At 43.8% G+C, this 14,470-nt stretch overlaps 2 protein-coding genes across 8 annotated transcripts; both read left to right on the forward strand.

The window, feature by feature from the left end:
- The first annotated feature begins 6,419 nt into the window (after positions 1-6,419).
- On the forward strand, positions 6,420-10,007 carry LOC136512689 (cyclin-A1-4-like). 3 transcript variants are annotated; one of them, XM_066506668.1, is made up of 11 exons: positions 6,420-6,666; positions 7,464-7,821; positions 7,917-8,050; positions 8,538-8,630; positions 8,729-8,862; positions 8,958-9,033; positions 9,107-9,183; positions 9,258-9,291; positions 9,361-9,510; positions 9,646-9,780; positions 9,874-10,007. In XM_066506668.1, exons 1-11 carry the CDS (start codon positions 6,490-6,492, stop codon positions 9,943-9,945), a joined length of 1,440 nt encoding a protein of 479 aa, XP_066362765.1. In that variant the 5' UTR covers positions 6,420-6,489; the 3' UTR covers positions 9,946-10,007. The 3 variants fall into 3 exon arrangements, with proteins under 3 accessions (XP_066362765.1, XP_066362763.1, XP_066362764.1); XM_066506666.1 differs by having other exon boundaries at positions 9,258-9,510; XM_066506667.1 differs by having other exon boundaries at positions 7,534-7,821; positions 7,898-8,050; positions 9,258-9,510.
- Positions 9,942-14,321, forward strand: LOC136512687 (serine/threonine-protein kinase RHS3-like). Of its 5 annotated transcripts, none has more exons than XM_066506662.1 (3): positions 9,942-10,078; positions 12,042-12,136; positions 12,401-14,321. In XM_066506662.1, exon 3 carries the CDS (start codon positions 12,449-12,451, stop codon positions 14,141-14,143), a length of 1,695 nt encoding a protein of 564 aa, XP_066362759.1. In that variant the 5' UTR covers positions 9,942-10,078; positions 12,042-12,136; positions 12,401-12,448; the 3' UTR covers positions 14,144-14,321. The 5 variants fall into 5 exon arrangements, with proteins under 5 accessions (XP_066362759.1, XP_066362762.1, XP_066362760.1 ...); XM_066506663.1 differs by lacking the exon at positions 9,942-10,078 and adding an exon at positions 10,386-10,404; XM_066506665.1 differs by lacking the exon at positions 12,042-12,136 and having other exon boundaries at positions 9,943-10,078.
- Positions 14,322-14,470: the final 149 nt, after the last annotated feature.

A 14,470-nucleotide genomic window follows, 5' to 3' on the forward strand; every position in this document is an offset into this window, starting at 1 on the left:
TGTTGCTTATGAGCATTGAATCCTCTGCATCAGAAGAATAGCTGTGCTAATTGGTGAACAATGTCACAGAACCCATTTATTTATTTATTTGTCTGTTTTATGAGGAAGTCAATTTATTGGCCACCAAACTTAAGCGTTGAGGGCACAGTATGGAGTGAACATGAAGCTTTGCCATGAAGTTGAAACCGTAAAGGTAGTGGCTAAGGACAAGCTAGTGTCTAAGTGCAATACTTGGTGTTGAGGGCACTTGAATTACCGTTACACTTTCTTTATCTTTGGTAGTACTATTGAAGGTGTTTAAGGCAAATAACTTGACAAAGTTTGAACCGAGAGTCGGCCTGTTCGCTGGTTGGCTTCTGGGCTGGCTGGTGCTGGTTTATTGTGAGAGGAAAATACTGTTGGCTGGCTCCAACAGGCTGAGTGTTTGGATGCACACCTGTGAGAATCGCCTGCCAAGTCAGCTCAAGAGTGGCCCTAACGGGTTGAGAATTTGTCAAGGATCTCAAAGAAGTTAGATTGGGTGAGATCGGACTTCAAAGGAGCCAAAATTAAGGTTTAAACAACACCGGATTAATTGATCAAGGCCACTGTATCATCCGGTGAGGCAATGACACTGTGATATACTATGTTTCGACTGTGTCGCTCACCAAAAGATAGATGATACTGTGCACCTTTCTTGGGCTCACTGCGTCATATGGTGGCAATTGTGCAACGAGATTTGACCCGTTCGTTTCGCTGAAAAAACAAGCCACAAAATTGTTCCGGCTAATTTGTTGTGAGAGAAAAACACGGTTCCGGCTGAAAAAAAAAACAAGCTGAAAAAGACGGATTATAAGAGAAGCGAACATGGCCGAAGTGGACAGTCTTACTAATGTGCCACGTGTGATCTACCGGTGGACTTGACCATGGCGCATCATCTGATGGAGAATATTCAAGGAATCTTTTTGAAGGGTAATATTCAAGGAATCTTCAATGATCATTGTTGGAAAATTTAGAAAATAAGGTCACCACCGGTGCTCCTCAGTGAAGATCAATAACCTTTCTCCAACGGTTGCCTGTCCACCCTTGGTTTATTTGGTGCTCTTGACCCCTGGTGTGCTACACATATTGGAAAAGTTTTGTGAAGGGTTCTTGGGCATTTCAAGTCATAAGAGCTTAGTTGGAGTGATGTTTGTGCGCATCCTTTTGCTCTTGACTTTGAGTTTGATCAAGTGGAAGTTGAAGACTTGTTACTCTTAGTATTTTCTAACATCTACACGACTCAGTGGATGACTAGGTATGTCTCAGTGGAGTTTTTATTGGGCGGCTCCTAACTTTGTGCTTTTTGAGACCTGCCAATCCGGAGTAGAGAATGGGTAGCCTTAGTGACTCAAAAGAGCTTAACCCTTAGTGGGTGCTCCAACTTGGATCACGGGTAGTGGCAACTACTTGATACTACGAGAAAAATCTCGGTTATCAGGTTTGAATAGGCTAAGTTTGTTCCTTTAATTTGTTAGAGCCCCATTTCAACCCTCAAGGCCATTTGGTCCTTATGCCTATCCAGACACTTCGATAACCACAGGTAGACATGGCAAGGTGCCGGGCATTCCGATAAGCAAAAGATATCAGGTTTGCACAAGGATTTCATGAGTGTTTATGTCTCTTACTGTTTGAAAAGTGTTTTTAAGCTTAGAGACAACTTCAAGCATAATGAATCGCATCTCCCTTGATTGTATCATTTTTTCTATACTAGTAACACTAAATATAAAATGAATTTAAACCTTATTGATTCATAAGGCACAATCCGTTGAAATTAGGGGACTCCACGGTCTATGATTACCCATCCACAATTGGTGAAGTCTTTAGTCCCTTAACTAATTTGTCTTTGATTGCTAAAACACACATTTCTAATTATGACTTCAAGCTTACTCTACTTCCAAGTTACAACGAATTTTGAGCTTCATATGGCTCATTTGCTTCATGTAGGAAGGTTAAAGTCTAAGGGTTTAGTGGATAACGAGCCAACTATACTTTTTTCGAGCTTTATTTGAAATCGGCATAATATTATTTATCATGTTCTCTTGAATTGTTTAAGATCCAATTTCAAGCCAAGCCAAAGTCAAAAGTCACTTAAAATCCCATTTTTATTTCAAATGAAAATTGAGTTCAATGAAGCATTTTTTAAATGAGCTACCAAGGTAGCTCAATGAGTTTTTTTTTTTTCCAACCCTAGTTTAGGTTTGTGGTACTCTAGAGACTAGAGACCACGATTATTTATTGTGCTGAGGGAGAGGTCCATAGAGGCAAACATAATTCCAATTGTCACAAATGGACGGTGTGACAACAAGAAAAGATACCACCCACCAGCGTGAGTAGTACATAGCCAGTGACCAAGGCATGGGGATGGGAGCATGGATGCGGCATTGGGTTAGTGTGGTGAGAAAAGTTGGACATAGGTGTTCTTACTACTAGAGATGGGGAGGTGAGTCAAGTGGGCTGTAGGGGAGTAGGGGAGATGATGCCTAGGTGCTCGCATCCCACATCCAGAGGGTAGAGGACACTAATTGATACAGAAGATTGTTGATCCGGTCGCTCCTGATCATACGTACTCCCTCCGTATCCTAATTAGCAGTCGTTCTGGAGCCGAGCGTGTTCGCGGCAAAGGATGTCGTCCGTGTCCACGAAGCCTGTTTTGGACGCGATTGCCCCTGGGGCCACGCGGCGCCGCCCGGCCGCACGTCCGCACGCGCCTCCCTCGCGTCTCCTCGACTCGCCTCCCACGCGCGCCGCCGGTCCGCATGCACGCCCCCTCGGGACTCTTGGACTGGCCTCCATTAATCGACACGAACTCACGCCGGCCGCATGGACGAGTCCAAGCGATTCCAAACGACTGGATGTCTCTACTACACAAAAGCTAACAAGCATTCGGTTTGCAGATACCCGCGAAAGCCGTGGCGACGCCGACCGACGAAACCACACGAATCCACCTCGCCTACGCCTACCACGCCCGGTCGCGGCGTCGTGGGGCGCCTCGCCTGCGCAACCCGTCTTCTTTGATCCCCCCACCCACAGCACGCTCGCCATGGAGCCCGGCAGTGCGCGGGTGCTGCTTGCCGCAGACGACGTCTGGCCGGAGTCGGAGGGCCAAAACGCGCGCAAGCACAGTACCATGCAAATCCATGCAAACGAGCACTTTTCCATGCAAATACAAAAAAAAACCGCGGCTGCCAGCACTCGAACGGTGGAGCTCCGGCCTCAGGCCGCGCAGCCTTGGCCAACCGAGCTATGGTAGATTGTTGTACAAGTAGCACCCGCAGCTCTGTTTAATAGGGGCAAGACAGGAAAATTACCCTCCAATTAATCACCCCTTGGTAACCGAACTCATGTCCTAAACGACTTCTAATTAGGATACGGAGGGAGTACTAAAATAATAAGTATTATGAATAGAAAAAGTTACACAAAATAGATTTTGATACTTAATTTTTCTTACAATATATTGTCATTTTCTAAAGAATAAATATCATCTCAAAGACACTTTAAATACAAATCTTGATGAAAGTTTATGTACTAAACTAGTATATAATCTCGTCGGAAAAAAAAACCAGTATATAATCTGCCTAATTGTTGGTCAAACTTTGTAGAATTTAACTTTTTGTGTGCAAAATACACATGAACTTTTTTGGTCGTTTTACCATGATAAATAGGCATAACAAGGTACCTTAAGAGACATTTCACAATGGGACACTCCTTTAGAAAGCTTGTTCATGCGAGTGCAGAAGAAAATGACAAACAAAAGTTCTGAAACTAAATTAGAGAGCATACGGTTGCATCACAAAACTTAACTAAGTCAAATAATATCATCCATATAAGGCATGTTTTGAATTTTTTTATTCTGATTAAAAAAAGGCATACAAAGCAGATTTGATCTTAGTGTCTTACACCATATTGTTATCAATTCTTAAACAATCAATATCATCTTAGACACTTTGAATGCAAAACTATAAAATCTATAGAATCTATAAATTTGTTTTTTTTCTTAGTCAAGATACACTTGTTAGATGAAGGGAACGTGCTTCACTACTTCTATACTTGCTGCCACAACAGACTTGGGGTACGGAGGTGGGACTCGGGTGCAACCGCACCCTGAAACTTTTTAATAAAATTTCTTATCTGCGACTGAAAATTCTCTTGGTTCCCTAACTATTTTTTTTTTTGACTCCCCTATCTACCATCCAACTTTCTTGTCCTATCTATCACTTCCGTCAAGTTTACAGTTAGTTGTTGTTAAGTGGGACTGGGAAAAAAAAATCATTTTACCCCTATGTACTTCCTCTTATAAAATCTGATAGCTTTCCTTTCCTTACCACTCATACCACTCGGATACAAATACATAACAATTTGTGACTTACTAGTGCATAATTTATTTTTAGAACAAAGCATACATTAGTATTGTTTATTTAAAACATTGGTCTGCAAACACAAATCTCCCATAATGCAGTATTAAAGGAGCTGTGCATGTCTCCCCATCAAGTTAATAATCTTTCTGCATTTTTTGTTTGAGGGGATAATCTTCTGCAGTTTTGCTACTTTCAGGAAATAGCCAATTAGAGGGGTTGCGTCACGTCTGGTCCACAAAGAAGCCATGCAAGTTCATAGTAGATAAACATTAAACTGTTATTCTTCTTGGCAGATTACCGAGGAACTGGTGGAGGCCTTGATTTTAGCAAAGCAATGGAAGGTGCTTGATCTTAGTTGGAACGATTTATCAAGGTTCTAAATCTGTGGCTATCCGCTATCTCTGGCTATAGCTGTTTGAGACGGATTTAGCTAATTTTTTTCGTGTACAACTTAGCTTTTATCTGTCGCTATAGCCGGCCATTTGCTATTTTGGGAGATAGATCGCTAAGTGCCATAGTCGGCTATTTAAAACATTGTGATTTGTTAGAAGAAACCATACAATCACTGTATTATGCCTGGGCTTATGTTCCCAGATCACTGCACCATCCCTCCACCTAGGTGTCTGGCTCATCACGTCGCTCGACCCACCAAGCCACTCCTTCGCCTGCCCAGCCGCACCTCCGCTAGTGCCCACTGAGCCACCCTTCCACCGGAACACAATGTAGGCACTGCTGCCATGCCACGTACTCCCTCCGTTCCAGAATATCTGTTGCTTTCACTTTCCGAAAAATAATTTTAACAAAATATATATTAAAAATATTAATATTTATGATACATAATTAGTATCATCGGTTTGAATCTAGTTTTTTAATAAATTTATTTGGAGATACAAATGTTGCTAGTATTTTCTACAAATCGAGTCAAACTTGTGGCACGAAAACCGGAAACGACAAATAAATCGGGACAGAGGGAGTAGTTTGTGCTGCCTCTCCGTTGCTAGCGCCCCCTAGCCGAGTCGCCTCTCTGCCGTTGACCTCGATCAGGAGAGTGGATGAGGGGATATGCTTCTGGCCACCGGGGATTTTATAAGAGTTTTATTGGTATTAAATAGGATGATGTGACATAGCATTAATAAAGAGAGATCTTATAAAAGTTTTATGGGATACAATAAGTTTTATAGGGATGTAATTTGTCTATACTGTTTCACGTGTGAATTTTGAAAACAGTGACATGAAACCTTACTGAGATGACTGGGCACAAAGAGAAAGCCGACAGGATACATAAGAGTTTAAGGGTAGTTTTGACTTCTATTACGAACACTAAACTATCATATACTATTACAAACACTAAACTGTCGTATGGTTCCAAAGTGAACTGAAGTGGTATATAGAGGAAAAAATTAAAGTGGATGATAGATATAATGGTTAAAAAGTTTTTATGGTAGATCAGTTAGTTATGTTTCTTATGGTGAAATCTGTCTATTCGGGTTTAAGTTCTCAACTTGGCACCGGTGTTTGTATTTTTATGGATTTATTTCAGGATTTAACAGCGCTATGCTTTTAGTGGTAAACGACGTCCTCGTCGACAGCGAGGCGCCAGTGATGACTTTGTGAATTTCGAGATCTATCAGCTCAGTCATTCGGATGTGCTCATAGGGGTAGAGTTTTTTCTTTTTTCGTCTTACCATTACAGAATTCATTTCTTTTTGAAGATTAAGAAAGAGCCGAAATAGCTTGAAATAAATAATCATGGTTCCGATGGAACCTTCTACTCATAATTGACCATTGATAGCCTTAATGAATTAACTGACTTCTTTTACTTATTAAAATACAATTCAAATTCAAATACAAAATAGAAAATCAGACCTGTTAGCATTCTAAGGTCAAAAGTGGGTTTTCATAGGGACAAGTATGCGTGCGTTGTGTGCATCTATATTTTACTGTGTAATTAAAAAAAAAACTAGATCGGAAATAAAGGAAATTTTTAGTGACGGATAAGTAATTTTCTCAAACTTTTTCCCCAAACAAATTGTGGGGCTCAGTATCAAACCGCGGCAGCTCAGAACTTCCGCACCGACGCTGCGCGCCCGCTCCACCGCACGGCTCTCCCGCAATGTCGTGCTGGGCAGCAGGGCGCCGCTCCTCGGCGTCGGCCATGGCGGAGAACGCCGGCGCGCGGGGCGCCAAGGAGGCGGTGGCGCGGTCCGGGAAGCGCGTCGCCCTCGGGAACCTCACCAACGTCTTCCGCGGCGGCTGGAGGTCCGGCGCGGCGAATTCCGCGTCCGATGCGGTACGGCTCCTCCTTGTGCGCTCGCACGATCGGGGGCGGGGCGTTATCTGATCGATTCGTTCCAGGAGGTTCGACGCTTGGGTTCTCGTTGTTAGGAGGGGGCCACGCCACGCGTAGGAATTTGCCATGGGTTTTGGTACAGCCGTACAGGGAGCATCTGTTGATCAATTCAATTACTTCAGTTTTGTGTGGTATTTCTAGGGTTTATGCCGTTTTGCCCTCCTCTCGATCTAGTTGATCTAATAACGGCACATGTTAATTCCGCATTCTCTCGATCATTGTAACAACATTTGCTGACATCTTCTCGAGATATTGATTTTCCTTCTCTTTTTTATTTGGCTGCCTTCTAAAATGAAGTACTTGGTTCTGTTCCACGGGTCTTAAGACAATATTTGTATTTCGTGGTGTCGTAAGAGATATTTTTGGTGTTTCTGGAATCGAGCAACTTGCAACTTTAGTTTTTTCAAAGTTTTTGGGGGTGCTGGGTGCTTCAGAGATACTGGTGTTTCATGCGCATTGCACAGTTTCGAATCTTCTGTTGCCCTGTTGGTAATATATTGTTTCTCTCGTGAAGTTTATATGCTTATGCAGTTCTCTGTTTTATCATTGTAATCGTTCCAATTGAACAACTTTAAAGTTTCCTCTTACTACAGAATTGCACAGTTTCGACTCGTCTGTTGGTAATATATTGTTTCTCTCGTGAAGTTTATATGCTTATGTAGTTCTCTGTTTTATCATTGTAATCGTTCCAATTGAACAACTTCAATAAACAACCTTAAAGTTTCCTGTTACTACAGAAATTGAGTTCTACCAAACCAGTTGATGTTAAGAAGGGATCCTTTGTTTGCCTGCGCAATGTGAACACAGAACGGGGTTCTAGCAGAAGGCTGGCCTCTGACCAATTTGATCAGGCAGTATCAGTTCTTCAGAAGAACACATCTCTTCCTTCTGTGGCAGACGTTGTATCAACAGGTTGCAGCTCACCTGGCCTGTCTCAAGATTGTTCGGTCTCCATGGAGGATGCTATGTCAACATGCAACTCAACAGAAATCTCTGATCTTGAGTACCTCAATGATGACGACCCCTCAATGGCAGCTTCTTTGCATTGGTGGGCCAGTGATAGACTTCATTTCTCTGATAGTATGGATGTTGCAGGTTTGTTTGCTTATCAAAATGGGGGCAGTTCTGGTTAGAATTTTTGTGCAATGCTTAATACATTTTGGGTTTACAGGACTTGTTTATTGTCGCAGAATTCAACTGGAGGAAACATAGTCCTAATCCTCTGAAAGCTGACAATATAATTGATCTTGACTACAACTATAAGGATCCACGGCTTTCTACAACTCTTGCCTGTGAAATTTACGAGAGCTTGCGAGAGGCTGAGGTGATAGTTTTTCCTCATAGTCTTGCCTTTGATATATATGTGTATACTGAGCATCAAGTAATAGCTGGAGTGCTAATATCAACAACTGTCTGAAAATTAAGTACACGTTTTGTGCTCAGGTTGTTATATGGTTGGAATGCAAACACCCGAAGAATTCGAATAGAAGCATTTTCAAATTCATTTCGTTTGAACAAAACATGCAATTCTTAGTGTTCTACAAAGTGTTAGCCTCAGCAGGTGGTTTACTCACACCTCTATACAATGGCTGGATTTGTTTGTCATTATGATTCATGCAACTCTGCATTCCATTTAGCAGTTTCTTGATGTAAAAAAAATTGGTGGTGGTGTGTTGCAGGACATTATATTGTTTGCACATAATATCCCACTTGTATGAAGCTTGTGTTTGGTTGCTTCTAGTTATCCACTTACTTGCCTCCTCCTTGGGGCAATTGCTGCCCACATTTACCCTGTTGTAATGTTCTTGCAGACTAGGAAAATGCCTTCAACGAACTTTTTGGAAACCACTCAGACAGATATGAGCAAAACCATGAGGGCGATGTTAATAGACTGGCTTGTAGAAGTAAGCATTTCCTCTTAGAAAGGAATACATATTTTTACAGCTAAATGAACCAATATTGACCCTCTTGATGTTTGTCATATTGCCTTTTCTCAATTCAGGTCACAGAAGAATATCGTCTTGTTCCTGAAACCTTATACCTCACTGTCAATTACATTGACCGCTATCTTTCTGTCGAAGAGATCAGTCGGTACAGACTGCAATTAGTTGGTGTTGCCTGCTTGCTTATAGCTGTGTAAGATCCAATTAGTTCATTCTAGTCTATTTCTATTTTCCTATATTTTTTGTGCTCTGTTCTGATATTATGCTGTTAATATATTCAAATTTCAGGAAGTATGAAGAAATATGCCCACTTCAGGTAGAAGAGCTCTGTTATGTTACCGACTATTCATACACTAAGGAAGAGGTTCATGTCTCAGAACACTCTTTTCTTTTCCTTATTATTTCTTAGTTTCATCTTCTAACACATAGTTTAACAGATTTTGCAAATGGAAGCTTCTGTTCTGAATAACTTGAAGTTTGAGATGACAGTACCTACAGCAAGATGTTTCTTAAGGTAGTATTATTGGTTTCTGTAATAACGATCATGGACATACTGATACTAAATACTACTTTTGTTCATGTTAATAGGAGATTTGTACGTGCTGCTCAAGTTCTTGACAAGGTACACTTTTCACTGTTTTGCAGTTCCTACCAATTCTATGTGCTGGTTGATTTTTTTCCCTTTCTGCAGGGCTCAACTCTGCATCTTGAGTTCTTAGCCAACTACATTTGTGAGCTGTCACTTCTGGACTACAGCTTACTTTGCTATTTACCTTCATTGGTAGCTGCCTCTTCTGTTTTCTTGGCGAAGTATATCCTTATGCCAATAAAGAACCCATGGGTATATGTCCCCAACCTTATCTTTTTATGAATCTTTATTGTTAAACTCGATGTTTGCATTCTTCACCCCCAAAAAATAAACAAACCTTGATGCTTGCATTATCTAACATTTGCATTTATGCTTGATCAAAAGCAGAATTCCTCACTTTCCTACTACACGCGGTATACACCATCTGAGTTGCGTGGTTGTGTAAGGGTACTGCACCAGCTCTTCCGTTTGGGCCCTGGAAGCAATCTTCCTGCAATTAGAGAAAAGTACAGTCAGCATAAGGTGAACCTTGTATACATAATGTGATTGCTGATGAGAATCATTACTTTGGTACCTACACTGATGCTAAATGCCCTACTCTCTATCTGCTCACAGTACAAATTTGTAGCAAAGAAGTACTGCCCACCGTCAATCCCTACTAAGTTCTTCCAGGATCTGACAAGTTAGAAGCCAAGATTACTTCTAGTTACCCAAAGAAACCTTCCTGAGGCACTTAGTGTGACATTGATTTGTACAGATAGCTTTGCATGCAAGGCATGCCGAGGCCTTGCGTTTAGCAGATAAACAGGTTCACTAAACTGTAAGTATGTTCACTTTCTTGTGGCAATGTTGTTTCAGTGTTGTGCTTTCTTCCTGCATCATCTTATACTTTGCTGTTGTGGTCTTCTCCCTCTGCGTAGAACTTGTATCACATGGTTCTGGACCTTGCTCACAACAAGGGTAGATAGTTGGCTAAAGATAAAGTGGACTCATTCTCTCATTGTTATCTACGTGTTGCTTCTTTATTCTGAACATTCTGCTCTGGAACCTGACAAATGTATTATCAGGCAGCAGAACAGTAGAGTCTGAGTCAATTTTTGCTATTGGGAATAAGTGGGGAGGTAACTGTGGAAAGCAACCGATCAGGTTATCTTTGCTAGTTCAAAAATTATTTAAGGGTTTGCTTTAATATTTGTCTTTTTACTGATAATTATGTTAATGAGATCTTCAGGGTCTTGGACACATGGATGGAAAGAAAAAATAGTAATAGAAAAATGTGCCTTTTGGTTTGCAAACCTGTATATCAGCAGTACATGTCATTTGGGTATCTAAAGTCTAAACTTAAGTTTGTGTTGTCTAAATCACTCTAATCTACACATACCTACCTAAATTTGGATTTTGAGTGGTACAGTTAACTTGTTGGGCATAGAATAGATCTTCATCTTGTTTAGGTTTGTGAACTCTAGAAAAATATACTTGTTAGCAGTGGAAGTTTAATTTTGATAATTGTGAAAAAAATGAACATGAGAATTGTTGAAATGATGTTTTGGATGGAACTCCTCATGTAAAACACAATTTTAAGAGAGAAAATAGCTGTTCTCTTTTTATTGCATCTCTTATAAGTTATTTTATGAGAGTGCCTTAGAATTAATTTAGGATAAAAGAGCACCGTTGGAGCATATTACCTAAAATTTGAACTCCTATATTTCTTTAGGGATAGTGGAGAGGGGTTGTCTCCTTTATTTAGGAGACAGTAGGTTGTTTTTAAGATCTCATAAAATTATAATTATAACTCTAGGAGATGTACTGCAGCCTACAACACCTCCATCTCCTATAATGCTATTTTCTAGGTAAAACAAAAATCAACCCACAGGGTAAAGATAATCCTTGAACTGCTTATAATAGAAGGTAACCTCATGCAGGGGAAGAAAATCCTCGAACCCTGTCTCACTCATACACAATGGCACCGCTGTCATGTGAGAACCGAGGTTGGTTCTTCAACCTATGCTTTAAGACCGGTGTTACCCAAATATCATATTTCATCCATACACAGCGGCATCGCTACACTATGAGAACCAAGGCTGGTCGTTAGACCTATGATTTAGGACCGGTGCTTTAGTCTTAGACAGGCAAGGGGATTTTTTTAACCCCATCTTGACATTCGCTCCCATGGGGAGTATGAGTGCTACTAGAGCCTATCTAACCAACTTAGCTAGATGTCCATTCGTCTATTTCTTTAGGTATAGGAGATTGGATGTCATATCTGTTGAAAATGCTTTTATCTTGTAAAATCTGAACAAGCCAAGATAAAGGGTGAGTTAGGCACAATCTAAGCATATCTCCGACTTCTAGATTCTAGAGAAAAATGGGTTGGATTGTTGTTGTTTGCCTGATAAAGGGAGAGTACGACCTTCACGAGTACATAGGTTCGGACGAGAATGAAGAGTACGTAGTATGGTGTGTGTTGACTCTCTGTGTCTTTCTTCTACTCTATAAGAGGACTGCCATGAGACAACAACACCTCTTAGGCTCCTGGGAAAAGAAAGCGAGACCGACCATGGTGATCACGTGAGCACAACACCTCTCCCCTCTCGCTAAATTTAGCCATGCATGGCTTCTTCATCGTCTACTTGCCCTCCATCCCACGGATGTCTCGCAACCCCACGAATCCATGCCCATGTTTGCAAAGCAATTTTCACTCTTTACCTCTCCCACCAAAGCGATCCTCTCGTTTTGGTGCAAGCCGATCGACTGCATACCTCATTTTTTCTTCGATCATGTAGGTTTTGCTCAGAGCAATGTCAGGGCGCATATTACCTTCTGTCGATTTCTCTGATCATTTGCCGCTCAAAGCATTCATCAAGATTTTACTCGTCAGGTTTGTGTTTACTGCGTGGTCACCATCTTATTGCAATGCAAACTATTGATGTGTGATTCGTTTTTGTTTTCTTGGGGTTAGATGATGATCAATGGGGGTAGATACCAAATCCTTATAATAATTTCAAAAAGACCCTGTCAATATATTATCTACCTATATATATATAATAATATAATATATATATAGATTCAGCTTAAGGATGAACAGAAGGAAGATTTGTGTCACACAGTGCAAGGCTGTTGATGATTTGCCATGTGTGTGAAGTTTCAGATAGATCGATTCAGGTAGCTGCTTCCCATCACGGAGCACGGCATGGACTTCAGCCCTCAAAGAAAGAGCGGCGAACGCAATCCCGGCAGCTTCGAACACGATGACAGTGATGATGAGTTCAGTGCTGAATCCACCGCCTCTAAGCCGTCTGCACATTCGCACGACAGCAACAAATCCAAGCCCAAGACGAGCCATGGCGGTTCAACGCACGCGACGACGACGCCGTTGCCGCTCCAAAGTAGCTCCGAACCGACAGGCGCTGCCATCGTCGCTGCGGCGACGGCGATGGCGGGCAATAATAATGCTGAAGCCACCAGCGTGGACAGCGGCGGGCCGAGAAGCAACAGCATGGAGAGCAGCAGCAGCGGCAGCACAGCCTCGGGCACCACGCCGGCCAACGTCCGGCGGCACACCGGCGGCGACAGCCGGTGGGACGCCATCCAGCTGGCCACGTCCCAGGAAGCGCAGCTGAACCTGGGCCACTTCCGGCTGCTCAAGCGCCTGGGCTACGGCGACATCGGCAGCGTGTACCTGGTGGAGCTCCGCGCCACGCCGGCCTTCTTCGCCATGAAGGTGATGGACAAGGCGTCCATCATCAGCCGGAACAAGATGGCCCGCGCGCAGACGGAGCGCGAGATCCTCGGCCTCCTGGACCACCCCTTCCTCCCCACGCTCTACACGCACTTCGAGACCGACAAGTTCTACTGCCTCGTCATGGAGTACTGCAGCGGCGGCAACCTCCACTCGCTCCGCCAGAAGCAGCCCGGCAAGCACTTCACCGAGCCCGCCGCCAGGTTCTACGTCGCCGAGGTGCTGCTGGCCATGGAGTACCTGCACATGCTGGGGATCGTGTACAGGGACCTCAAGCCGGAGAACGTGCTGGTCCGGGAGGACGGCCACATCATGCTCTCCGACTTCGACCTGTCGCTGCGCTGCACCGTGAGCCCGACTCTGGTCAAGTCGTCGTCGGTGCACTCCACCGGGAGCGGAGGCGGAGGAGGCGGGGGAGGAGGCGGCGGCGGCAGCAGCAGCGTCGGCAGAGGAGTGGACGTCGCGGACGGCGACGTCATCACCGCCAACCAGGGGTGCATCCAGCCGTCGTCCTTCTTCCCGCGCATTCTTCCCCGGCGCAGCCGGAAGCCGTCCAAGAGCGAGCTGGGGCTCAGCGGCCCGCCCGCGGTGGAGTTCAACGCGGAGCCGACGGACGCGCGCTCCATGTCGTTCGTCGGCACGCACGAGTACCTGGCGCCGGAGATCATCCGCGGCGAGGGGCACGGCAGCGCGGTGGACTGGTGGACGCTCGGCATCTTCCTCTACGAGCTGCTGCACGGTTCCACGCCCTTCAAGGGCGCCGGCAACCGCGCCACGCTGTGCAACGTCATCGAGCAGCCGCTGCGCTTCCCCTCCGACGGCGCGGCCGGGGGCCCGGCGGTCAGCTCCGTCGCCAGGGACCTCATCCGCGGCCTGCTCGTCAAGGACCCACAGAAGAGGATCGCCTTCACCAGGGGCGCCACGGAGATCAAGCAGCACCCGTTCTTCGAGGGTGTCAACTGGGCGCTGGTCAGGAGCATGACCCCGCCGTCGGTGCCGGACCCGGTGGACTTCCGGCAGTACGGAGCTGCCAAGGAGAAGAAGGCGTCCGACAGCAGTACAACGGCGGCCGTGGAGGCGGCGCCAGCTGGTCCGGCCGGAAAGCAAAACTCCGGCGAGTCTTACACGGATTTCGAGTATTTCTAGGACGTACTACTGTCGACATACTACATATTCTTACGACTTATAACCATATATACAACAAGATTAGATTACCTTGATCGAGGTTTGCCAACTTCTAACTTGCGATATACGGAGTACATACAAATATCATGCATTGATCTTGTAATACAATTCTTCCATGTACCATTTGACTGCAAACTAAATTTTGTAAATTTAGCCACGCACCCCTTGTCATTTACCATTCTCAGCATTGCAGACAAAAAATATTAAAATTGACATTCTAATATCATGCATAATAAATAAATCATGGCCTTTTGATTGAGAACAAAATTGTCAGGAAGGATTAATATA

This window comes from Miscanthus floridulus, chromosome 16 (assembly GCF_019320115.1).
Source record: "Miscanthus floridulus cultivar M001 chromosome 16, ASM1932011v1, whole genome shotgun sequence".
In the NCBI taxonomy this organism is placed as follows: Eukaryota; Viridiplantae; Streptophyta; class Magnoliopsida; order Poales; family Poaceae; genus Miscanthus; species Miscanthus floridulus.

Bases quoted from the DNA above. Each gene is read 5' to 3' on its own strand.
- LOC136512689 (XM_066506666.1), top strand. From the start codon at position 6,490: ATGTCGTGCTGGGCAGCAGGGCGCCGCTCCTCGGCGTCGGCCATGGCG. The intron at 6,667-7,463 runs GTACGGCTCCTC...CTGTTACTACAG, and splicing joins CGAATTCCGCGTCCGATGCG to AAATTGAGTTCTACCAAACC. The intron at 9,781-9,873 runs GTGAACCTTGTA...ATCTGCTCACAG, and splicing joins AAAAGTACAGTCAGCATAAG to TACAAATTTGTAGCAAAGAA.
- LOC136512687 (XM_066506662.1), top strand. From the start codon at position 12,449: ATGGACTTCAGCCCTCAAAGAAAGAGCGGCGAACGCAATCCCGGCAGC.